The sequence below is a fragment of the Rhipicephalus microplus genome, chromosome 4, assembly GCF_043290135.1.
Source record: "Rhipicephalus microplus isolate Deutch F79 chromosome 4, USDA_Rmic, whole genome shotgun sequence".
NCBI classification, from domain to species: domain Eukaryota; kingdom Metazoa; phylum Arthropoda; class Arachnida; order Ixodida; family Ixodidae; genus Rhipicephalus; species Rhipicephalus microplus.
The window spans coordinates 88,056,473-88,083,672 of record NC_134703.1 but is presented as its reverse complement, the minus strand read 5'-3'; the positions used below and the strand labels follow the sequence as shown (position 1 = coordinate 88,083,672).

The 27,200-nt window shown below is 43.3% G+C and overlaps 1 protein-coding gene and 1 long non-coding RNA gene across 2 annotated transcripts in view; one reads left to right on the top strand and one right to left on the bottom strand.

The window, feature by feature from the left end:
• Positions 1–2,329: 2,329 nt before the first annotated feature.
• The window catches only part of LOC119172190 (uncharacterized), a 168,861-nt gene continuing 143,990 nt past the window's right edge, over positions 2,330–27,200 (bottom strand). The window contains exons 2-4 of the mRNA XM_037423217.2: positions 18,777–18,871; positions 12,762–13,086; positions 2,330–7,692 (exon numbers count right to left, since the gene is read on the bottom strand). Coding sequence (XP_037279114.2) covers positions 7,601–7,692; positions 12,762–13,086; positions 18,777–18,863 — 504 coding nt within the window. The 5' untranslated portion in view covers positions 18,864–18,871 and the 3' untranslated portion in view covers positions 2,330–7,600. The remainder of the gene's footprint in view (positions 7,693–12,761; positions 13,087–18,776; positions 18,872–27,200) is intronic.
• LOC142814500 (uncharacterized) lies at positions 10,000–14,362 on the top strand. The gene is made up of 2 exons (XR_012894937.1): positions 10,000–10,380; positions 12,791–14,362. It is a non-coding gene; the product is annotated as an uncharacterized LOC142814500 (long non-coding RNA).

The window sequence follows — 27,200 nt, the reverse complement described above, 5'->3', positions numbered from 1 at the left end:
AGGGTACAATGCAGAATACTAATATCGCGCTACTCCACGTCGCGGTGGATCCGCCATCTTTACTAAATCATCATTGTCATACAAACGCTGCAATGACCCTGCGTTTTCTAATATTCACTGTGAATATGTAAGGTTCGAATTTGATAAGTTTGTTTTAAATATAAATTTAAAATAATAAAAGTCGTCAGCAAATAACGGAAATAAAACTGAAGCATGAACGTAAAATCATTCAACTGACATCGCTAATGCATTCAATGAGTAAATTAGCAGTACCTATGTTTCTCTTACAAATCCCCCATTATCAACATTGCCACGTCAACCTCAATTTTTCTACTTGTGACCTACAAATGCTGAGGAAGTTTTTCACGTTACCTCCGCTCAGGTCTGCGGCAACCGGTCTCGACTCTGTTAACCCATCCCACATCAAGTTAGTTTCTAGTGAGATATCTCCTATCATTGCTTGCATTTATTGTTAACAAGATATTTAAAGAGGGCGTATTTCCTGATTCCCTTAAAGTTGGTAGAATAACACCTGTCCACAATAAAGGTGACTGTGAACTTCTCAGTAACTACATACCCCATTTGTAATCTAACATTCTTTAGCAAGGTAATTGAGCGTCTTATGCATTCACGGTTAGTATCCTATCTTACGAAGTTTAATTTAATATCTTCTCGTAAATAACAACGTTAATGAATTTTCTGAGCTGGAACTATGGCAAGTTCACCACCACGTTTATGGGAATCCCGCTATGGAATTTCTTTCCTTACATGTTTAAATCGTCAAGCACGGAACATGCGTGCAAAAACCAAGTTGAGAAATACTTTTTGCAAAAACTGTCTTAGTCCTAGCAATTTCTTTTTGTTTGGTACATGGTATATTGCTTTTCTGTTTTGAATTATAACTTCTGATTCTTTTTTTTTCAGTATTACCTTTTTCTTTATGTTTGTTCAACATATAAGCATGTCCGCTTTTGTATTTATTTTCACACTGTTCATTTTCTTTATCACCAAAGATGCTGTAACCACTGAACAATGTATGCCTTCCTTTTCCGTTCACATCTTGTATGGGAGTCCCCCCAACAGTTTTTAACTTTGGAGCTCCTTGAGTATTACCAATCTTGTGCACACTTCTTTTGTAAACTAATATTGTCGATATTGAATAAACTGTATTTAATCGAATAAACTGAAACGCCCGTTCAAGTGAATTTGAGAGCGACCACCATTGTATCTCGATTGATATAGCGTGGGACGCGTTATCCGAAAGTAGTCGGTTTGGTCTCTATATACTGGCACGTCAAAGCTGCCTTTTTCGTACACTTTCATTGTGCTCCGTTTATCGCAGAATGAGAACACTACGGTTGCAGATGACGAATAATATTCTTCACGCGTTCTTCGGCGCCATTGCCTATTGATTGCACTTGGTTTTTGTTCAACGAAGATAGAAATTTTTCTTCTTTCATTCATTTCCAACATTTACTGTAGTGTTTAGACAGGAGCTAAAGTGTGGAATAACATATCACTTCAGATTAAAGATTCTAGGGTTTTCTCGAGCGCACTCAAAAAATATTTGCTACATGTAGATTAATAGTAATGACCATGTACTAAGCCTTACACATATTTTGATGTTTTGTCTATACTTGATTATTTCATTACTTATGAACAAAGTGCAACAATGTGTATCTTCTTGTATTTTTGTTTGTTTGTTGAAAAATCAACGTTTTTTGATGTTTTGATTTTTTCTTATATACAAATTGTATTCTGCTTGTACACTTTCTCCCGTTAGACCCCTTACTAGCCTATGGCTATGGGTCTAATCAGTGTTGTGCATTTCTTGAAATGTGGTCATAACAACCTCAATAAAATGTAAAAAAAAGAGGATGAGTCCACTGAAAAAAAAAAAAGAGGGGCGTTGGGAGGAGTGAGCCCCGTTTCCTCAAAGTTTATTTTTCAATTTTGCCCGTGTGCACATACAAACACGTGCATTGAAATAAGTCAAATATGGTTGAACTCTCCCCCCCCCCCTTTCTCTCCCACAACCCGAATTTATTTGTAAAACTGATTCAACGTTGCTGCATTTTACTTGTGCATATTTATTACATTTTCTGACAGGAGGTCCCCCTTCAGCCAAGTGCTCTGGGACCTCCTTCTGTATGTTTATGTAAGCATGTATGTTTTGTACGAAAGTAAAAATAAACTGAACTGAACTGAACTGAAACAAATTGTTGGCTACGCTTCTGCATCCAAATCTGAGTATATGACAAGTATCAATGTCAAACAGGCTGTCGTGGGGTGTTTAAGCGCCGCCGTATAAATAACAGTACACTCTGGCCACTTCAAAATAGAAGATCGTTTTATTTGAAGCTTGGAACGGGAGAATTACAACACTCTTCGCAAGCCTAACGAAAATGAGGAAAACACAACGGGGTAGGTAAAACATTTGCTGGCGCTGTAGTATGCAGAGTGAGATGTACAATTTCCTCCTGGCTTACGCGGGTACGCTTAATTTACACGCGATATATTTAAGCGTGACAGCAGCGGAGCCAACGTTATCGGACACATCGCAGTAGGATTCAGCGGGGCTCACACAAAACTGATATGTCTCTTCTGCTACCATGGCTCCACGTAGGAATCACGTAGTGCCCACTGGCCCGGCGACACTGACAAAACAAAGTACAAACAAGTAGTGGTATACAGAGCACCACGACAAAACACTTTATCCAAGAAAGGAGGAAGAAATAAACACGTCACGCTTGAAAGTAGGAAACATAACGTCGCTGAGTAATGAGAAACAACAGGTTTTCGATTGCGGAGGTCCGTATTATGCTTTGTGTAAGAAAGAGGCCCTGTGGTGCACGTTATTGCGAAGCGTTTTGCCTTTAATGTTATTGCACACACAATAACAACATGCTAGACGACATAAAGTGACCACATTGTAGCACTACTTATACTTATTCGTGAAACAGGCATGAACGTTCTTTCTTTTTTTACGTGGTGTTTTTAAGCTCCAGCAGCACGCACGAAAACTGGTGGGCCGTACAAAGAGTCCCAAATTTTTTTTTTCCCTTCACATTCCAGTTTGACAACGCGTGCCTGTGCCTAAATATTATGCCTCATAAGATCTCGAAGAGCCGCCTGACTTGGTTTGTAGGCCACGCCTTGGTTGTATTTGCGGCGCGGTATATAGCAACAAATGAACGTGTTATGCTGACCTTTCAAGTCAAAACATTCTTAATCAAAATACTTTCACGTGTGGAGTGAAGAAAAGAATGAATGTGTACATCATTCTGCAGAAGAAGGCGGCAAGGCTTTGCTTTGGGGGAGAAGACACTTTTCCTCGTTCCAAAAATAGGATCACTTCACTCTCTCCTCATGTTTCTGGAGGGCCCATTCAGCTAGCTCACGTTAACGTGTAGAATGGCGAACTGCAACTCAAAACGCGGCGCGGTTTCCAAGAAGCTGGATATGTAAGGATGTCAGTGTTGCCCTCGATGGCAAGATGGCGCCACTGCAATCTGCAATTGGTACAACGCGCCGTTTGCAAGAACACTGATAACTTCACTCCGGTGCAGCGTCTGCACATTCAAAACAACAACGGCATTAGTATACAAAGCAAACCTTCGAGCAGTAGAATGGCTTTCTGGAATGTTTTTTTTTGACAAATTGTAAGATGCTGATTACTTAATATTTCAGTAAATATTGCCGCACAAAAAGAACTCATAGGTAAGGAGTCCCGCAACTATTACTCGTGGAAAAACACACCAACTTTTTCTGGGGTAGTATTTTATGGGGTGGGCCGTAGACGTGCCGCTCTGGAAGTCAATTTACGTAAGTTTGCGAAGTTAGTTCGACGTGAAGTTTGACCCAATTTTTCGGCTAATATGATCCTGTATGGGCCCAGAACGGTGAGCACTTTGTTATAACTTTTATGCTCATTCAATGAAATTTATCGAACTTTTCGATTGCATTCTGTCACCAACAGGTACTAACTGACTTCCGTGAACTCGGATATATTTGATGTTTAGTGCTAAGAAAGTGAAGCCCGCAAGAATCATTTCCTGCAGTAAGCAACCGGGAGTCAACGATTTCCTGTTTGTTCAAATGAGTGACAAGAGGATCATTTATCACTCACAAACCAAACTAGAACTGCTTGTTGGGGATAACGCGAACACGGGCAGAGTATAGAAATGTATGTTCCGTATATTTGTTTACCACTCGACCTTCAAAGATCTGCACCGAAACAAAAATTCTCTATAAACAACAAGTGTGCCCGCTCTAGGAGTAGACAATGGACAACTGGTCGCATGATTAGCGGAGTAATAACACCACGCTTGCCATACTTTAGTGGCGGCGTGCCCTTTAGATGCCCATGAGCTCAAAAAAAAAAAAAAGGAACTGAGTCGGCCCATAACTTTCCAGGCTAGCTGTCATTATTGACACGCTTTAAAAAGCGGACGGTGCCGATAAGCTTTAGACAACGGCAACTTCGATCCCGACATTGTTAAATCACTGACGCCCACAACAATGCTTCTTTTCTCGTGCTTCTGTCGCGTGTACCCTGGAACAATGGGGGCTAGATAAGCGCCTTCTTCGGGTTGTCGAAGAGAAACACGCGCGCTTTTCAACAAGGGAAAGACAGGTCTGGCTGTTTTCGAAAGATGTGTCGGTGTGTTTGTGTGCGAAGGGGCGGTAGTAATGGCTGACGGAGTAACTCTTCGAAGGTTGACTTCACTGGGTGCACGCGAGAGTTTTCCTATCAGCCGTCATCGAAACTTTAGCGACAACTTCGGCCATTCTGGGACATCTGTCAGCGTCTGCGAATGCACACTCTTCGAGATACGCCAGCGAATAAACGAACATCTAAATTGGTTGGTGCTGTCAGTCGCGGCTTCCGAATCACCTCCGTTCAGTTTTCATTCTCCACTGTCATGAATAGTGCAGCGCAACGTCATTCAAAACAAAAAAACTGGCGCGAAACTTGTTCGGCGACTAAGTCAGTGCATTCAGCTCAGAAGAATTGTAAAATTTAAGGTCTACCTTATCGAATGAAATTGCGGAAGGTCTCTCACTTTTATGACTTGCCTTAAACCGGGTATTTGCGTCAGATAAAAGCGCTTAGTGAACATTTAGGCTGGTTTCATATCGGACCTAGATTTTTTCTATACGTCAGCTATGTCTCGCACTATTCGCCTGGCAATTTGTGAAATTAAATGTTAAATAGTTTAGTTTAGTAGCAGCCATTGTCGGCTTCTACTATTCAACGCTGCAAAGCGTACGTTTTATATGATTAAAAAAAACACTAGCATACTAAATCATGCATGTTGAGAAACTTGAGGGTTTGCGTGAATGCGAAGAAATAAATGCCGAGAAAAAAAACGCAAAAAAACTAAAAATAAAGGGCATGGAGAAAAAACTTGGATGTGGAGCCTTCGCAATTAACGGCAAATAAAAAAAAAGCATTTTAACGACTGACGAAAGTAAAGTGTCGTACTACACGAAGGTTATATGAACATCGCCTTTGTGTGTATATATACCTGCTATCGTTTCGTTCGATTGTCAATTTTTGTAAACTTCTCGCCGTATGACATCAGAGATCCTCGACGTAGCCGGGTTTCCGGGAAAAGGTTATGGAATGACGAAAGAAAAAAAAAGTTTTTTACTGTACTTTTGCCGCAGCGATTCCCGTTTTCATTATTTTTTTATTGGCACATGTACAAAAACTATCATTATGAACCATTAGATCTTTCCTTCTTTTCTCTTAATACAGAACGACAGATTTCAGAACAGCATGTATCTTGTTGATCACCCCGTAACGTCACCACGAACAGAATAATTTATTTGTACACAGTTTGTGGTGCCGTCGTGGGGTGGGAAAAACCGTTAACACACCTTTGCACTGGCCGGTAGTTCAGAATGTGGAGAAAGCAGCAGAGGAACCGAACTGAGTTGTACGAACATTCTGAAATGAAATGCTGTCTAAACACTCGCGTTCTATCCCGAATCATTGTGCTATTATTATATTACAAAGAGCCCATCGATAAATCTACACCCCAGTAATAAGTTTGCACTTGCCGAATCGAAACTGTGAGGATCTTATGCTTTAACATGCCAAATCCTACAGGCTTTTAAGTTTTACCATGCTACAACTGCCTCTAAAAAGTGAGCTACTATTTAGGCGCTTTAGTCTGAACGAGAGTTTAGCATGCCCCATGAGAACGATCTTTTATGAAAGGATGCTAAAACAATGGTTACTGCTTTTGAGAGCGCACATATGAACCCTTCTGCTACGGTATTTATACATATTTAGGACTATCTTGGTCAATTTCCTGTTAAAGGACATATGTCTAGCAATGCTTTTGTTCATTATCTCAAGTCAAAGCTTTAATAAATTCTCATCTCAATGTGCTTAAAAGGCACCCCCCGCTCACTCAATTAACCTCCCTTCGTTTTCACTAAGCAATGCAAAGCTCAATTCAGATGATGAGGGAGATGACCGCCGTCTTTTTGAATCATTACTTCATGTTCTTCACTCGCAGACATTGAGGTGGTACTCAGGGCTCAAGTGGATGGAACCTTTGTTTTGGTGTTGGTGACGTGTGCACATTTCTTTATTAGTTGACCTGATAGGAAGCTATTTCTCATTTAAGGGGCGTGATGAAACTTTATCACCATCATGACATCTCCGGCAAGCAATGTGACATAGCACGTAGCTTTATTTCGCACAGCGAGAAAACAAGTTGTTCGAACTGACTAGAATGTGTTACGTGATTACAATTCTGTTCAAGCCTCCAAAAAGCTATAACTACTAGCCTGGTTAGGCTTAATTTAGTGTCATTTTTAGCTATATGCATAGACCAAAAAAAAAAAACAAATAACATCATGAACATGGCGGACACCCTAGAATTGATTCGATAAGTGTCTGCACATCGTTGAAGCCATACAATAAACCATTGTCTTCCTGCGCTGTCGTTTGGGTCAGCGACAAAATTGAACACAAGCTACCGCAATAAAACTGTACAGAACTCGCGGATTTAAACACGACATCTTTGTTTTTAGAACGTACATTTTCCAAACAGTGGACGTAGGTATCATGCAGTTCAGCTCAAACGCCCTCTAAAGGTAAACTGTTCCAGCTGCCAAAATCTACCCAAGGAAATAGCGAGAGCAGACAACGATGAACAAAACAGATCACGCAAGCGCGTACAATGTCCAAAACGAATGAAAGCAAATGGCCGCTTTACCCGTAACACGCGGTATTTGTGACAAGCATCGGCCAGCATCGCGGGTGCACGGATTCTACAGCGATGACAATCATCCCCGTGGTGACGCTGAAGCGAGCCCACCACGTTCTTCGACTTGAGAGACGATGGCTTTTTCGAGGTCTCTGATGTCGTCTTCGGCGGTCGTTCCGCAGTGGGCATGGGGGGAGGACGTCTGCACGGCGGCGGGCTTTTGCCGGCGGGCTCTGCTGGGCGTCGTCCGAGACAGCGGATGTGCTTGACTGGCGCGAGCGAGAGACTGCGGCGGCTGTACGTTGGAATGGCGCCGGGACATGAGGGTTCGGGAAGAGGGCGCGGGCGGTGGCGGAGGGCGGGAAGATCTCCTAGAAGAACGCCTCGGCCGCAGGCTCGCCCGAGGCCGACCTTCGACCTCGTGACGCGACGAACTTCGTCCTCGAACTCTTTTGGCCGTTACCTGCGTACGGGGAAAGAAACGAAGCTTCTGAGAGCTTAGCCATTAGGTTCGCTATAACTTTTTTTTTTCAGATTGTAAGTGCGGAAGGTCATCGCACTGAAAAGTACTTCTCGGGGGGTTAATTGAGTGACGCTTGCGAAAGAAGGAGAGCCATCGCGATGCAAGTGGGGCTCAAATAATTATATATATATATATATATATATATATATATATATATATATATATATATATATATATATATATATATATATATATATATATATATATATATATATATATATATATATATATATATATATATAACAGACAATAATGCCAAGGAAAGTTTAGGGGAAGATATTAGATCAAATTGTAATGTAAATATGAAGAAAAGTGGGTGAAAAAATGACTTGGCGTGGCCTGGATCTGATCTGCCCGGGTCCGGGCAGGATCTATGCTTTCCTTGGCATTATTGTCTGTTAGATCTCATTAATATTGTGTAAAACACAGAAAAACGAGTCCTTAGGTTTACACTTCTTTATCCTATATATATATATATATATATATATATATATATATATATATATATATATATATTATATTTATTATTATTTATTTACAATACTGCTAGCCCTTGCGGGCTGTAGCAGGGGTGGGAGGTGAACAGGTGAACAATACACAAACAATGTTAGGCAAAAAACAAGTCCAGCCGTCGTTGAAAATCCTGTGAGGATCTACATCCTGTAAGTACCTCGGGAGGAAGCGCATTCCAGTCAACAATAGATCGCACCAGAAACGAAAACTTAAATACATCCACCCGCGGTACATAAGCTTGGACAGAAAATGAGTGATTGGTACGAGCCGACACTCGTCCTGGGGGGCGCAGGTATACACTGGGATCCAGCTTGTAGTTCTTTTGATACAGGTCATAAATAAATTTTAAGCGAGCTATTTTTCTACGTGTAGCTAACGATTGAAGGTCAGCCCTAGCAAGCAAAAGTGATACAGACTGTGTTCTCATGTAATTTGAATAAATAAACCTCGCGGCCAATCTTTGTACTCGTTCAAGTTTGTTAATTTCAGTTTTAGTATGCGGATCCCAGATGATAGCTGCGCACTCCAGCGTTGGTCTAACAATAGTCTTATACGCCAACAATTTAACAGAGGGCGTTGCATTGCGGAGTTTCCTTCTCAGAAAACCCAGCTTTCGCTTCGCCAGTCCTGTAATGTTGTCAATATGATTGTCCCACTTTAAACTGCTGGATATAGTAACACCTAAGTATTTAAACTCATTAGAACTCTTATATTTCTATTGTTTATTGTGTATTTATAGTTAAGGGTGGATTTTTTATTTGAAATTGTCATGCAAACAGTTTTATAAAAATTAATTTTCATGTCCCATTTTTCACACCAGTTGTCAATACATCGAAGAGCATCATTGAGGAGCATTTGATCAGAAACACTTTTCACATGACAAAACAAGAGACAATCATCTGCATATAACCTTACATCAACAAAAGGAGGCACAACCGTTGCAATATCATTCACATAAATTAAAAAGAGTAGAGGTCCCAACACGGAGCCTTGTGGCACACCTGAGGATACGCGTAAAAGAGAAGAACGTGCGCCACTTATTTCAACAAACTGCAACCTATTGCGCAAGTACGCTTCAACCCATCTTACAATTGCGGGATCAATACCAAGTATTAACATTTTTTGAATAAGTTTCTGGTGACATACTCTATCAAAGGCCTCAGAGAAATCAATTGCTATGACATCGACTTGTTCTTTTGAGTTTATCGCTGTAGCGAAAGCATGAACAGATTCAAAAAGCTGAGTGACGGTTGAAAGGCCTTTTCTAAAACCATGTTGCTTATTATAAAACAAATTATTGTTTTCTATATATTGAAATATATATTTTGAAATTATATGTTCTATTACTTTGCACGCCGTGCATGTGATAGAAATTGGACGGTAATTACAAACATTAAGGCGGTCAGCAGCTTTGAAAATGGGCGCAACTTTTGCTAATAACCAATCAATCGGAACAGCGGCAGTACACAAAGATAAATTCACCATTCCCCGTACGCAGGTTCGCCATTGTGCAATATAATTGTCGCTACTGAGCCAGGACAAAAAGAAAAGACAAATATTAAGCAAATATGCGCTCAAACTGTGGTGTTGCATTCGAGAGTTTCGTGATTTTTGCCTTGTGCCTTTCTATACACTTCCTTCCTTCCTAACAAGTGCGATTGAGGGGCGTTTTCTGTGCTCGCACCTTTTCGCCCGCTCACTCGAGCTTTCATTCCCGGCGACAAACGTAAGCAATCTGCCTTCGTGGCCGCATTCTTCGTTAATCTAGCATTCCAACTTGTTGGCTCATCACAGTACCGTCTCGACGAGTTCACCATTGTGCATCATTGTACGCAGAGCCGACGTAGCACGTGCTCGCGGCGTTCGAACAATGGAGCGCGTTTTCCCAGCAAATACTCCCGTATTCAGGCGGGTAAATCGATAAGCAGGCGGCCTGTATACTCCCGTAGTCGGGCGCGCAACCACCTTGTGAGAAACAAAGTCAAACATCACGTCGGCGACCTCCGGGGAGGGAGGTTTGATGTCGAGGCCGAATCGGGAGTTGCCCAGGAAACGCGGCTTGCGCTTTGCGGCGCGAAGGTGAGCGACCACGCGTCGAGAGAAGAAGAGGATCAGGTAAACATACACACCTGTCTAACCGCGAGGAAGCGTTTAACGAGTGTGAGAGGCGCACGCCTGATTGGGGAGAAACGACGCTCGACGAGGCGAAGGGGGCTTACTAGGCGTAATATGATTACAACCACCTATAGGGCCACGTGTCAGCTATAGAATAATAATATTATGTGGGGGTTTAACTTTCAAAATCACGATATGATATTAGAGACGGCGTTGTGGAGGACTCGGGAAATTTTGGCCATTTAGTGTTCTTTAACATGCATTGCACAGTACAGAGGCTTCTTATATTTCACCTCCATGAAAGTGCGATGGCGGAGATCGAAACCGCGACCCTCAGGTCTGCAGCCGAGCACTGTAACGACTACGACACCGCGGCAGACATGTGCCAGCTTTAGAAAAAAAAACGCCTTTATTTAGTGCATATTTGTCGGCTGCGATTACCCGTATAGAACTGTATAATGAATCTATGCAGTTTGGGCTAGTTATCAAGGCCAAAGCCCTGAATGCCTCATCAAACACGAGAATGAACCATCGGCGTCCCGCGTCGACGGGTTCGGCGCAAGTGATACGAGAAATCGACGTCGCGTGATCACGTCACCACATATGACGTCATCGTAACGTCACAACCCAGTAAAATTTGTGATGTCATATGACGGGACGTCATCGCCTGGTGGAACGTGGACCGACCACCGAAGTAATGCAAAACAAGGTGAAATGAATTAAGCTTTCATACAGGTTGTGTGTGAGGATCGCTACATATTCACTCGTCATCGGGTCGACTTACACTAATGCATGAGGTACCGTGTGAAATTTCGCACTGTAAGTTACACTGGCCGAGGTTGAGTAGTTTCGTGTGGCTTATGGAGAGCCGTGCTACGCATTCCCGAGCAGCAGTGACGTCACACAGCACCCAGCTGGCACGCCGGAGAAGGCCTGTAAGCTTCTGGAGTGACGTGCCACTAGAGGGCTGGCACTTGTTCGCGTAAGCTCACTCGCTAGTTCGTCCGTCCATCCAAAGTTCTCGCTACGTATATTCTGGCGTTGATTGAATGATTGATTGATTGATTGACTGATTCATTGATTGATTGATTTGTGGGGTTTAACATCCCAAAACCACCATATGATTATGAGAGAGGCCGTAGTGGAGGGCTCCGGAAATTTCGACCATCTGCGGTTCTTTAACGTGCACCCAAATCTGAGCACACGGGCCCACAACATTTCCGCCTCCATCGGAAATGCAGCCGCCGCATCCGGTATTTGATCCCGCGACCTGCGGGTCAGCAGCAGAGTACCTTAGACACTAGACCACCGCGGCAGGGCTACGCTGTCGCCTGAGACGACTCCCGGGCAAAAACCACCTTATCCTTTTAAAAGCGGAGCTGTTCAAGCCAGCCTTTTCTATGCAACCGGTCACAGAAGGTCTCCTAGCTATGACAACACTGTGAGTTGCCTAGAAACCATCTGGTCCATCTGCACATCACTTCGCCATGCTTTGCACAGTTTTTATATAGCCAAGGTATCATTGGTGGAAATGCTTCTCCTAGCCGCGCCGAGTTGTGACGTCAGTGCGCTTAGACGTGTCGCTCACATCCAGCTGAGTTCCCACAGCTGCGTTTGCCGAGCAAAGACCAAGACGTCACGGCCCACTTGCTTCGTTCGTGGGCAGCATCGCTTCACCTAACTTTGCCCGGCAGGGGTGCAACATAGTCATGACATCACTCGAATGATGTAGCCAAAGATTGCAATACTGGGATAAATTTTCGCATTGTCTAGCTAAACTTCTTAGCGCTAGCAGCACATAGATAAACGTCGGAAAGAACTATGTCGATTCCAAGCTGAGCTCTTTCTCCAGCCCTGTTCCACTAGTGCAAGTTGGCGACATTTTTATTTTTCTTGGTCGGTGAACTTGTTCTCCCTTGCCGCCTCCCGGAAATCTTCTGCCCCAAACATGGCTTTGCACTGGCCCCAGGATCGAAAGCACTGCAAGCTTTTTTTAATTCGTATGGTTCTGCACTGAATTGTTTCGTGCTCAAGTCCTTGGAGAATGCTTAAGGCCTTTAAGTGTGCTACATATATTTCACAGAGAGAGATAAAATCCACGCATCTCCACGTAGTGAATGATGACGAGTATTCAAAGACAGGTCCTAAGGTCTGTAATGTCTACGTTCATGTTGCTGACTAGTATATAAGGTTTGTGCTTGTAGGTGTTTTAAATTGTTCAGTCACACTCATATTAGTATATTGTTGAACGTTTTGTGTGTGTGTGTGTGTGTGTGCGTGTCTCGACGGTAGACGCGCCCACCGGAGCCATACGGTTGGACAAGTCTTACCCTTAAGGTGCTTCGCCCTAAATATATTGCCAAAACAAATGAGACACTTACGAAGCTGCCTCTTCCCGCGCATGCCGAAGAAACCGGAGCCGCGTTTCCCCTGGAGCACGGCGCGACGCAGCTGGGCGATGAAGGAATCCACGCTGGCCGGTGCCAAGAGCCTCTTGCCGCGCATGGCGTGGAAGGCGCGCTTCACCTCTGAGTCCCAGGCGTCGTCGTCGTCCTTCTTGCCCCGCATGGCATGGAAGGCGCGTTTGGATTCCAGCGCCACGTCCTGCTCCTCATCTGGACCTCCGCCGTCGGCCCACCCCATGTGCTCCTCCAGAAGCACGTCGCCCAGCTGCCCACCCTCACCACCACCAGACGCCTCGGAACTCTGTGAAGGATCAAGCAAAGAGCGTCACCGTAATTAAAATCCCTGACAGGGAGAATAAGCAGCAGCGAAGACTATGCAAAAGAAGGCGCGAGGTAGACAGACAGACAGACAGACAGACAGACAGACAGACAGACAGACAGACAGACAGACAGACAGACAGACAGACAGACAGACAGGTTCTTTGAGACGATGCTCGACGCGTCAAGGTGCTATGAGTGACTCTACTTCGCCATTTATAGCTCGCGACTGCGAGAACGAGACTCTATATAACGAGTTGGAAACGTGTTGCAGTTCTGGTTTCGACAAGCAGCAGTAGAACACGTGTAGAGAAGATGGTCGAGAGTCGAAAAATATCCGCCGTCTGATGTAGAGCCGCACTTTTGGGGACGTCATTCTTTCCGCTATCCGACAAAGTCTGATGCGCGTGTGTGCACTTCCATAACAGCCACTCAGACTTGTGCAAATGTCCGTCGACTGAAACCGATCCCGACGTTTTAAAGAAAGTACTCTAGCTACGAAGGTTCTCGCTTGCAACTTATTTTTTATTGCACTTTTATTTTATCCAGCTCTCACTTGCTATTCAGGCTTTCAATTTTTTTTTGCTTCTATATAGGGTCATAAATATCGTCGAAAACAAGTTGTTCTCGACACGTGGAGGAGATAATATTTTGACACTACTCTCCCACCACGATTTCGCGTGATATGCGTCCGTGTCGTCGCCTCTCCTCTTTTCTACGCTTTAACGCAGAGTCAGATAAATGCCTTCGTGAAAAATAACGAATGTACTTTACAAAAGGGCAAAGCGGTTTCATCAGGCTCATCTATGCAGGCGGCACGTGTACCTTTAAAAAAATACTTGTCTCCAGTAGTATATAAGGACTGTGCTCAAACGACGTGGTCTCCTCGTGTGCGACGGTCAGGGATACACATTTGGGCAAGTCGGTGTGTTTCTATCTTGAACGAGATAAACAGCGCGAAAAAACAGCCACCGTGTTTGTCGTTCCTTGCTTGTACTCGTCTTTCGCGTTCGTTTATTTGATTCGAGGTTCAAGGGTTAGAAGTGAGAGGAGCTAAAAGAGAGCGCCCGGTTAGGGACACGTGCAGGAAGGCATTATTACGCTTACTCGGAGGTGGAAAATTTTTTCGAACGAGGCTTGTATTATTGTCGTTGCGCTAAAGAGCTCAATTTGAGTGACCTGCAAAGGTGGGGTTCCAAAAAGTCTGATCGCTCTCAGCTGGCGTGCGCCAAAGAATTAATAAAGAAAAATCGTTTTTTTTTCACGGCTTTGTTTTGAACCGGCGTACTCTTACTGTGAGAAAGCAGGTTTGTAGAACACCAGGACAAGGGCCTGCCGCTTAGTAAGAGCTTCAAAATAGTTTGTTCATTTTTTTATGAAAACAGAAACTATGCATTGTCATCATTTTCATGCCAAAGTATTGTCACGCGTATGGAACTGTCACTTCGGCACAGGCTGGTCGGTTGGTTGGTTGTTCCTCATGGTCTGGCGCAACCCACCATGGGGGATCGGCCATGAAACGAATGGTACCTTATCTTCGAGATGAAATTGGCTTGCAAAGGGTGAACTGAACTGAAGAATACAAATGCTTGAAGTAAGTGCGGAGCGGGACAGCTTTCTTTGTTCGTTTTTTTCTTTTTTTACCCTTCTCTTTCTTTCTTGTATTTTCTAGCTAGGTTTTTTTCTTTGTTTCCTCTTTATTCCTATGTATTGCTATTTTCTTCCTCCTTTTGTCTTTCTTTTTCTCTCTCTTTCTCGCCTGTTCCCTTTGTCAATTTTCACAGTTGGTTTGTGTTGACGTACTTGCCTAGCAACACTGACAATGTCCACAATTATTTCATCATCAAGGCGCTCGAAGAACGATTGTTCCTATTGAAATAGAAAAAAGAAGAATGCTTTTTGACGCGAGCGAGTGCTCAGTGTGCTACAGCTGGCAGTACTATACGCAATTTCGCCTTCCTTACGCCAAGCGATGACGATTAAATACGACAGTATGCTCCTCTAAAGCTCTGCTCCGCACTTAATAAACAATTGAGATACAGTTCACCTGGTATGGGCGCTTTGTTTAAATATTTCGCACTGTCGAATTGAATGCGGTTTGCCGGACAATGCACGTAAGAATGATACGAGAAATTGCGTCCTTAAGGGAAATTCAAAGTTCGAGGTAATCGAATTCTCGAACCATGTTTCCATGATCGTGCGCTGATCCTTTCGACGGGCCGTTCTAGGAGCTGACCAACTCCTCCCCTAAGGGGACGGGCTGGGCTGACGAACCGCGGATAGAAAATGAAAAATATCATGCCGATTCCGTCCGAAAACAGTGTTCCGCGGGGACGGCCGAAGCCTGTAAGAACACTTAATCCTTAGGTTAGAAGGGAGAGTTGCGCAATTTTGAATAACTTAAAGAAAGAAAAGAAATAAAGAAAAAGAGGAGAAAGGAAGGAAGGAAGGAAGGAAGGAAGGAAGGAAAAAAGGAAGGAAAGGAAAAAAAAGAAAGGCAGCAGGTCAGGCATTTCCGCGCAAATAGCGTCGCTTCCGCATTTTGAAATTTGCCCCAAGAAAAATTTAAAATGTGGCGTAGGTCCCTATACTCGCTGACCGCTTCACACGAAATCGATTCTCACACTGCATGAGATCTGCCAGAATTTCCTGTATTCTATAGACGTTGGTAGGAAAAATTAATAAACATTGCAGAAAAAAAAACTACATTGTCAGTAGAGTACGTGCGAGGGTTTGTTTCTGTTGCCTACTTATTCTTTTTTCACGCGTTCTGTATGCAGAGCAACAGGGAGAGAGAGCACATGGTAAAGACGGGAAGTTTACATGCAAAGATCATTTTCTGACACTCCACCCTGGATTGAAGGAGGAAAAGAAAGGTGGAAAGATACTGCAGCAACAGCTACTTTCGAGAACATATAGCTGAGAGGGGCCGAATGACGCATAAAACTTCAAAAGTAACGCCCTGACAATTAACTGCCGCTTAGTGAGAGCTTCAAAATGGTTTGTTCATTTTTTTATGAAAACAAAAACTATGCGATGTCATCATTTTTTGATGTCAAAATATTGTCACGCGTATGGAACTGTCACTCCGGCACAAGCTGATCGGTTGGTTGGTTGTTCGTCAGAGTCTGGCGCAACCCACCACGGGGGATCGGCCATGAAACGAATGGCACCTCCTCTTCGAGATAAAATTGTTTTACCAGATGGGATGTTTAGACAAGGATGTTTTAACAAAGAACAGATTGGTAAACCATAGATTATAAATAGAATAAATAGAGGTAACAAAAAAAGGAAACCAAACAAGCTAATGTGGTTGAAAATAAAGTTAATTCATACATAAGCTAATCATTATATTCGTTTTGTTTCCTTTATAAAATCGCACACGGCTTTGCGAACGATCCTGTGGCTAAATCCCTTTTCACTTGCTCCAAAGGAAAGGACTATCCTATGGAAAGGTTCTTCAAAAAGTCTTTTTCTTTGATTTGCAAATAACCTGGACGGCTATATGCTCTCCCATAGTAGAGTACCTAGTAATATAAATCGTTAACCACTTTTCTAATCACACCGCACGTTAACAGGAAATGATGCAGAGATTCACTCTCGTTGCAGTGGAGGAATTGAGGGAGACCATGGGCCAGACCAGACCTGTGTAGATGAAAATTCACGGGGGAGACTCAGCATCGTAGCCTCGTAGTTGATATCTCCGTCCTTCTATAGCCTGGATGTCATATCAGCGCCGGCCCAGGCGCTGAAATGACATCCAGTGGAGGAGGACGAAAACGTTGTAGTGAATCGGTCTCTCGAGCTGCCCTGTTGACCTGTAATACTGTGTGCTCTTTAAGCGTTAGCGAGATCAGCTCCAACAGAACAAATCCTCCCGTAACAATATGTTCAGTTAGGCCCGTTAGTTTGAAGCAAATTAGGTATCTGCATTTTAGCACCTGAGGATCATTAATGCCCATATGAGTGTTCTCGTAGTTTCACTACCGAGCATCGAACCCGCGACCTTATGCTCAGCAGTTGACACCGTTGAGGACTAACTCTGAAAGGAAGTGACTCTCTCCACCAGAGTCTTTGTAATTACACCTACTATTATCATGTTATTTCAAAGCTTCCTTCGGCAACACGGCAATAATATTCAGCTCATGCCTGGTTCATCTCTGCTTAACACACATGGCCGGGTCATTTCAAAAGGGAATTCTGTTTTCCAGTAACTGGTTTGTAGACCTTAAGTCCTTCTTCTTTTTGCCTGGAAATTCGCCACGGATGACTTGGCTTCAAATTTGGCTTCAAAGCCTACGCATTAATCCATGATAATCAGTTGAAGGCTTTCATCTTTGCGTGGCATTTTGGCCAAGCCATTTTCGCGCCGAAGAACTGAACAATTCCTGTCCGAAAAGAAGTACATACAGGCCTGATGATAATCTTCGTCTGTCGCTTCGCTGTTTTAGAGATTTTAAGTCGTAGAACAATTAATCATTGCGAAGTGTCAATGATATAGTGATGTGCTAGGCAGGGTTTGATTTTATTCTTGGTATAAACAGAGAAAGAGGTGCTGTAATATATACGCTATATGCGTAGCTCCATTCTCTGCCTCTTGCAAACGCGTCTTTGCAGTGAGCTTTTTTTCTTACATTCAAGAACAGAGCTCAACTTTTTTTCGTTTTCAGATGCATTCTCGTTAGTTAAAACGCAGGTTTTTTTTTTTACTTACATAAAAATAGTTTCTGCAGACCATTAGTTAAAACATTAAAGAATATAGAACACGTCTTGCTTATCAATGGTTCGCGAAACGTTGTTCGATTCACAGTTCCAGTGACTGGCGGCGAGGGACTTTCAAAGCAATACTTTTTATTAAGGCGAAAGTCTCAGATGTCCCATCAAACGCAAAATGATGGTTTGTTTTGCTTCCTGATGACGATTTGCAAAATCGTGATTCGTCTTGCGTTCCAAACACCCCGTGATGATTCTCCGCATCTCTCATATACATCGCGTGTCACGACGAGTGATGCACAAAATTATCACGTGGTGACGTCACCGGATGACGTCACAACGAAGTCCTAGATTTTATGAAGTCAATGTGACATCACTGTGACGTGACGTAACACGGTTCATATAGTGACGTCATCACACGACATCGTTGCTTGGTGACAGGTGGTGTGATCTCAGAGGCCATGCTGAAGCAAGATGATGTGCAGAACGCTTGCAATTACTCCGATTTTGGATGCGTTGCAAAACCACGCTATTTGCACAAATGTTTCGGAGGGAGGTGTGCGGGATGTTCAGCACATAAACTTGGAAGAAAAAGAAGGTGATTTTCGCTTTCGAATTGACGGAAGCCTAAGCGACCACACAAGTTTTTGTTACCGATAAACACTAAATTATGGTACCCATTATGCCAGTTACAGACGCAATTGTGTGCCCCATTTATCTCTTTTTTTTTGTTGAATAATATGAGATAAATATAGGGGATTATCGCGGGTCATGTGCTTCCATGTGACGCTCCTGAGATAAGTACAAAGGTTATCGTCACAAGCAAGGATCTTAAGGTACCTTATAACCAGTTATTTACTATTCTAAACAACAGAAATTAATTTTCTCTTATTGTAATATACCCACCTAAAAAGTGTGCATGGTGGTAGCAAACAAAAAAAGGGGAAGAAATATTCTCACCTGATATGATGCACCTTGAGCTGATACTAGCGTGAGCAGCAGGACCAACGAGCACAGAGCTAAGGCCTTCATCTCCGTGTGGTGCATTGTCACAGCTGCGAATAAAAACACGAAAAAAGAGAAATATTGATTAGCACTATCGATCTTTGAATTCCGGTTCTCGTTTCCTAATCTTCTGTTTACCGCGAGGTAAACAACACTCACGATAAAACAATGATACACAAAAGTGCAAAGCGAGTCAAAAAGCGATTACGCCCTGCAGATTCATCAAAGACGAGGATTTTATTTATTTTTCGCATAATGGCAACGTAAATTCATTAACATAGAAACTATTGTTGTTTTAGACTGAATACAGAGCCAGGTCTCTATTAAGTCTGAAGTAGGTGAACCTACTGAGAAGAAACGCTTATCAGACCTGTAGCCAAAGCGTAGTTGTAGGTCCCACAAAGAAGAATAGATAGTAAATTTTAGCACAGCAGGGAATAGAAACAAAGAAAAAGACAGCAGTTGTAACATTTAAATCAACAAAGAATGTCAATGCTGATGGATGGATGGATGGATGGATGGATGGATGGATGGATGGATGGATGGATGGATGGATGGATGGATGAATGGATGGATGGATGAATGGATGGATGGATGGATGGATGGATGGATGGATGGATGGGTGGATTAAAAACTTTATTGGGGTCCTGAAAGATTCCGTCTCCGTTTTATAGTTGATTTATCAAATCAATAGTAAGTAATTGAAAAAAAACAATAGCCAATATACATAGAAGTCTTAAGATTATGTTAACGTACTGAATAGAAAAGAAAACTGGTTATTACTAATACGAAACAAATATGCTATAATGAAAAAGAATTGGCCCGAATCTACATGTTACACTGTAAATGTCGTCGAAAAACATAATCTTGCGTCTGGAGAGAGTGAACAAAACGTTTATTTGATGTTCTGCGCAAGAAAATTGGTGAATGGTATTGTGAAGGCGCTGCGTTAGAGTGCCTCGAGCGTGTAGTGGAAGCGAACAAGCGCATCTAGGCACGTTAGACAGGAGCGCCATCTGGCAGCTATCTTCGAAAACGAAGGCGTGCGCGACCGTGGGGAAAGATGCGCGCCAGTCTCGGAGGTGATAAGGTGTAGAATGCAAAGCGACGGGCAGGTGCCACCACCGTGTCGTCGTAGCAAAGCGTTGAAAACACCTTCTTGAGCATCACGATGCACTGTCAGCGCAGCGCGATAAACGCTACAGTCCTTAGAGTTACTTGTGTGTGCCTCTTCTAGTATAAAGGCAGACATACAAAACATAGACGTGTTGTTATGGTGCCTTAGATATGTGCAATATTTGCTTTTTTTAATTGACAATCGCACAACTATGAACGCTAAACCTTGAGCAATATTGGTGGACGCTGCGGATGAGGTTGGCCGTTTGGTGCCGTATGAGGTATCGTTAGGGCGGACAAACAGACAATTGCACAGACAGGCAGACAGACCAAAATTTTTCCGTTGAAGGTCCCCAAGAAAGACTATCGTCCTTAAAAAAGTCTACTTGCAACTGGTAGCTTCTTTTTTTTTCACCGATATTGTCGGGATACCGGACATAATTGATTGATATGTGGAATTTAACGACCCAAAACCACCATATAATTATGAGAGAGGCCGTAGTGGAGGGCTCCGGAAATTTCGATCACCTGGGGTTCTTAAACGTGCATCCAAATCTGAGCACACGGGCCGGCCTACAACATTTTTGCCTCCATCGGAAATGCAGCCGTCGCAGCCTGGCTTCGATCCAGCGACCTGCAGGTCAGCAGCCGAGTACCTTAGCCACTAGACCACCGTGGTGGGGCCAATACCTGACCTGAAGTAGAATTTCGAGTGAGTAGCCAGGCTAAAATCTCCAGCTTTTAAGAAAGGGAAGATGCCTTGTTGAGGGTAGGGAATAAGTTGCCAAAAGGAGGTGAACAAGAAGAAAGAACGAGAAGAAGAAGAGAAAGAAGATAATAACGAACGTTGAACACATGGATAAATTTAGATCCCTTAACAGCGCTTTGTCGCTACGGTTATGCAATCTAAGAATAAGGTTGTCGTCCTGTACCAGGCCTAGTACGGATTATACAGGATTTTTGTCATGAATACTTACTGCGAAAGAACGCACTAAAGTGGGCGTGAGCCATAGTTACAGGCCATCATCATCATTGCCACCACCACCATCAAAAAGAACATGTCCACTGCTGAGACATTATGTCGTTGCGAGTTGGGACGCCATGGCAGGCAAGCCCCTAATTCGCACGTTCCCGCAGCAAATGTGCTTGTCCTCCCTGAACTCATTTGCCGTCGTAGGAAGTTGAATGACTAAAGGCCCGATGTATTTTACTGACGGGGAACGTCGAAAGCGTTTTGTAATATTCGCTAAGTATTCTGACCCATTATGCAGTCTCCTGTATGTAAAGTCGAGGAGAAATTTTATTTTCACTCGTTTACCTTCAAATTAATTATCTGACTTCGTGCGTGGCAATATGGGACGTTCGTTTGCACTAAATATTCGTGACAAAAATCATGTGTAATTCAGTACTAGGTATGGCACGGGACGATGACATGATTCTTAAATAGCGTATATTTGAAGCGATGAAGCGCTGCTCATTGATGTAAATTTATGCACAACGTTTCGGAGGAGCTACAATATTTTTACCCTTAAGTGATCATCTGTACCTGGATTCAGGCTTCCAAAAGACATTGTAACGATTGCAAAGTAATGCATAGAAGTGAACTCACGCTTTCCTCGCATTAATGAGCGAACTTCTAATGCACCGGGAAAAGTTGCATTTATGGAGGGAAAATGCTGTTGTAGAATTACAATGTAATAATTAAAAAAAACTAGTTCGGTTACTTGAAAAGCACGGGCATTACACGAAGCTTGAAAATGCCTAGCCACTCTCGAGTTATTTGACTTTCATAAATAAAACACGACTTCGACTTTCTTGGTGTGCCTAGCAAGCTACGCTTCGCATACTATAGTTTTAGCTTCCGCAACATTCCACTTCCGCCATTGGTCAATGTATGCATACGTTGCTTTCCCTGAGGCGAGTAACCGGGGCCGTGTTTTCGTGCTCCCGTCAAATGTTTTCTATGCCCATAAAGTAGCAAAGAGTGGGCGCGTTGGCTTAACGTCTAAATAATCTAAGCATTAGAAATGGTGTGTAGATTTCGCGCCAGAAACTATCGCTACTCAACCATGCACACAAATTTCTTTAAACGTTTGCAAGGAAATGACAAGAAAGACGAACTTCACAATTAAATTATCTGTGACATAACTTTCATTTAAAATTTTAATGTGATTGATATGAATGAAAACACAAGTTTATTATATTTTCTAAAATATTTGACAACCTACTTCCAGTGTTTATTCAAAAAGTCTTCTATACATCGCGCCATCAAAAATACGTTCATATTTAGCTTCTCCGGCGGCTCTGCCATTCGGCGTCAATGTCCGTCCTCCAACAGCTTCGATATGAGAAAAGCTGCTGCGAAAATATTGTCTGTTTCCAAACTTTCGAACGGGGGAGAATCACGAGGAGAGCGTTTATGGCCGGCGGACCTTATGCGCTGGCCTCTACGCATATGGGGCAAAAATACAAGCGGGCTGGACAAACACCGCCCGACCCTTTTTTGTTTGTTCAGTCAACAAATTTCTTTCCTTCGCATCATTTGCGTGTTTCTTTTTTTTTGTTACATTGCCGTCTTCCGGCAGAGTTTGCCGGAGACGCGAGTGCTTTCACCTTTTTACCCGAGGAGCAGATGGCAATCCGAGAGGCCGGACGAGTCGACGCACAGACACACATTTATTTGCGATCGTTCTTCCGACTTCCTCAACTTGTAAGGACGACGCGTAGCCTGTGCGTGGGAAGCAGTGCTGCGCGTCCCTAGTCGTTACCAGTCGCCCTACGGTGCCTCGAGGAACCGTGTGCAGCCTTCAGCCATTGGGGATTGAGCTACCAATATTCAGCGGCATGCTTTTGCAAAGGACAAATGCTTCCTTCCCGCAACGCTTGCTATTCGCTTCGTTCTTGTTTCCCGTGTTATGAATGCGAAGCTCTGTATCATTGTAGGTGGGAAATGTGGACTTTCCTTCAATCCGCGAGATCCCGGAAACTATAATGAAAAGGCAATGCTAGATACGCCACCTTGAAGTGTGCCTGCACTTGCACTAGTTTCTCGAGCGTCATGTTTCGCCAGCATATATAGCTAGGGATGATACCCAGTCGTGGCCCATAAAAACCTCTCTAAAGGTGTCCTTAATATCTATTGAGCTAGCGTCACAGAACTTAAAGTTCGAAGCACGCACATCTCAAATGTAGTGATAGAAAAATAAAAAGTTACAACACCCTGCGATAGATCCCTACCCGTAGTAAACACTGGGAATGCACATAACTGCTTCGCCCATGGTTGTACAAAGTGACTGGGTGGTGATTTTTTTGTTCTCAGATATTGCATTGCGTGTAGCCTACGTGTCCGCATACGTGCGTACGCGCATACTTACGCAAGTCACGTGAACTCAGCCGCAGGTGTCTATTTGAGCGCCAGTCACGTTCGTACTAATTACGTCAAGGAAAGTAAAGCTTGTGACCAGTGGTTTAAAAGGAATGGGCCCATGGTAGACAAGCTGCCCAATTCTTCGCCACATGTTGAATAGGCACTGACGGTCACCGGTCATCTCCTAGTGGGCGGCCACTGATGTAGCATAAAAAAACATTACAAACGTGTGCTTGAAAGTCGTTGATGTTTGCCATTGAAAGGTGAAATAAGACTGTCGACGAGTGCTTTTCAAACAGATTTAATAAAAAAGCACAAATAAAATTTCATCTTCCGTGAATACGTCGTACAGTATCCGGAATTTAAGAGAGTGGCAACATTGTCGATCTGCTGACACGCACTCGAGTTTCGCGTATCCTTTTTAGCTTCTAACGCTCTCATTAAACTACGACGAAAAAGGGATGTAGAAAGCGCAGCTATCACACAGGATTTCAAGCAGTCATCTTAGATCGCAATGTTTTTTTTTTATGCAAACGAAGAACGGAACTATCTTCGTACAAACGGGAAACAACAAGATCAAAAGCGCTTCGTGATCATTAGTTTTGTAAACGTTTTCGATACACCTAGGTCATATGATCCGCATTCTAGAGGGAGTGTTTTCCTGGCGTAAGAAACTGCCTTTGAAAACAAGTCATAAACAACAATAATCACACACATTCAAGCTCCAATGCTCTTAGGGATATCACAGTGAAATTATTAGGGTGTATAATAATGTTTTTGTAGAGCACCACACCAGCTCATGTTCGTATCACTCCGCAAGAATACATTTCGTATCATAAAGCTTTGTTGTTGCATCAACGTAGTGATAGCTGGGACGTGTGTCAATACGTATTAGCGAAATCTTCAAACATGTTATGAAGGTCACAGCTGGAAGGTAAGAAGGTCTTAATTTACCTAGTTACCCCCGTGCAGTTAATGCGGTCATTAAGTAAGCCTCTGACCTTTCGACATACTTGAAGTTCTTGAACCACGAAAATAATGATAGAAATGAAATGGTTTTCGGCAGCAATCGAGGAATTGGCTTGCAGACGCAGTACGGTTATTCGCATATACTTGGCACGCACGAAGTAACGAAGCGATTCGTGGTCAGTAATACCACTTGAGGCATATATTTTCCTGATTCGATAACGTGTGCGCAGCGTAGAGAAGACTAATCAAGTGAAGTGGTAGAACGGGCGAGGACTTTTATACTCTCATAATTAAAGTACTCAGTTTTATTGCCCTTGACTCACTTCGCCGCAGTAACGGCGGCCGCTGAGTATACAAATTCCTCTGTTAGCCGTTTATCTTTAGGATTTTGTTGCGTTCCTTTTTATTCACTTTAAACAGTGTTTTATCCTGCCTTTTGTTTTCATCAGGAATGGCCTTCATATATTAGATCAATTACACACACTCACAGTGTCCAGCGTTAAGAAAAATTCTTAACAAACCGAAGGGAAACCATAAAGCAATGAAATAACGTTACTTTTGTTTCTTTTTTCTGTCTCAAATTCAGGCTACGTGTTCACTCAGTCCTCGAAGCAGGTGCACTTCAGCTGCAATTGAAGAAGGCTATTATTTTCTCTTGCCTGCCGCGGTGGTTTAATGGCACGGAGTGTCTAATGGTTACGGGGCTTGAGTGCTCTCCCAGAGGTCGAGGGATCACATCCCGGCCGTGGTGGCTGCACTTACACGGAGGCAAAGTGCCAGAGGTCCGTATTCTTAGTTTAGTTGCACGTAACGAAATCACAGGTGGTAGAAAATTACAATGCCCTCCCATATGGTCTCTCTCATAAGCATGTCGTGGTTTTGGGATGTAAAACCCTGGAATTGAATTCCTCCGTCTATTTTTTTTTTCGCGAACCCTAATCGTACCACTCACTCACTGGCTCTTATCGTTGCCAATGGAATTACATTTCCAGAAGCCGTATTTAAAGGAAAACTTATTCGGTGAATCCAGACAGTTATTTGTTGTTGTTGATGATGGTAATACGTTGACACTACTAAGCGAGTAGAAAAACTCACTGATGGAACCTCGCGTTGGCTTTGTGTATATGACGCCACGATCTTTCAGCGGGAATGCAACAGCCAGGCGACCCCCGCTGGGAATAACTAGAGCGTGAAAAGAGTGTCGGCGACGCAGAGAAAGCCGAGGTCATTTGCAGGTTGAACTTACTTCCCAGCAAACAATGTCGATCGGTCACACAAGCAGCGTGTTTACGGCGTTCAGAGGGGGAACCGGTGTCGCGTGATTTCGATATAAGGCACACGTGCCGCAGCGTGAATGTAGATGTTGCCACATTGTTTAAATGATCTTGTAAGACAGAAACGAACGCAACATTTGTCTATTATACGTATAACTACGAAAGGATCGCTACGTTTGTTTTTAGAAGATACCCACACGCAAGCTGTACCCACTGTAAGCACGAACACGTAGATATGGCACAAATTCTTCGGCAATACACACACGTCACGGTAATATACCGAGAGGACCATATAGAACCGGGCCTTCCTGATGACCGATGGCAAAGTGCGCTGCTGCTAGCTCAGACATGCACGACCAACTGTGGCCAATCCAGCGGGCCCGATCGAACAGCGGTGGAAAGGTTATGCCACACCGCACATAATGTCCAGGCGGCCTGAGCCCGGTCCGGCAATCCTGTAGGATATTTTTTAATGGATGTTTTTCCGTCCATCCCTCCGTCCCGATTGCTCGTGTTTCCACCGAAATCTCGGTGGTCATCATAGCATGTCGTGAAGAAGCGAGGCTGTATGTGTAGTTTCTGGAAAAGATACTTTTGTCAGGAGAAAGTTTCCTTGTGACTTGAGAGCCACGCGTCTGTGAGATCGGGGTTCAAGCACGAATTTTCGTTAAAGAAAACCAATGAAAGAACATCATCAAAAGCAATGTCTTTAAGATAAACGTTGTAAAACGTTGCTAGAACAAGATTATAGAAATAAAATGGTTGCGGTTAAACAATGGTATCGATGTGTAAAATTAGTCCCGATAGGCGTGCTCGCTGATCGCATTCCGTTAGCCAGACACATTAGGCGTAGGATTCTTTTATTTTTTTTAACGCCCCACATAATGTGTTATCATTTTTTCATAGCCGGAAAATTACCAAAGCATGCACCCATCGAGGTTTTATTATTGTCATGTTTCGCCCCTGTGTGCCACGTTCAAACATAGGTACTGCTTATTGTATATCTTGACCCACTTACGCTATAGGAACAGCACAAACAATAAGCGAGCGCCACTGCCGTTCGTGGCCCATAGTTCTATCACGTGATAAGCGGCAAAGAAGTAGCGGAAGTTGCACTTCTTCCGTGAGTCAGAACAATTCTAGACTGTGTGCCATTTTGTTGGCGTTGATGGAGGGATACAGAAGCACCATTATGGTAATAAAGAGGTTACACACATGTGCACTGTTTGGCAATGCCTTATTAAAACAAGAAATGTTTACTTAGTCGCCATGTACTGTTTAGCACGCCGTTTATAGAGGGGGGCGCGTTCACTTGATTACCTTACAAAACTACTCTGTTAAAAGCGGCTATATACTCTGTTCAAAGCGCCTCTGCACTACTCCAGGGCCCGAATTCACAAAACTCACTTACGAAAACATTTCTGCGCAAGAGAAATTTTGTTGCGTAAGTCGATTCACGAAACGAAAAAACGTCGTAAGAGGCCATAGTTGTCACATCGGCCGCTGCAAATAAAGCGCGCTGTGACTGCCCGGGAACATGCCAGCGATGGTGATGCAGTTGCTATATTTGCTTACGTCACCGAAAAATGCTCGTAAGTGGATTCACGAAGCGAAATTGTGCGTAAAAACAGCATGGCTGAGAGGAAATCCCAA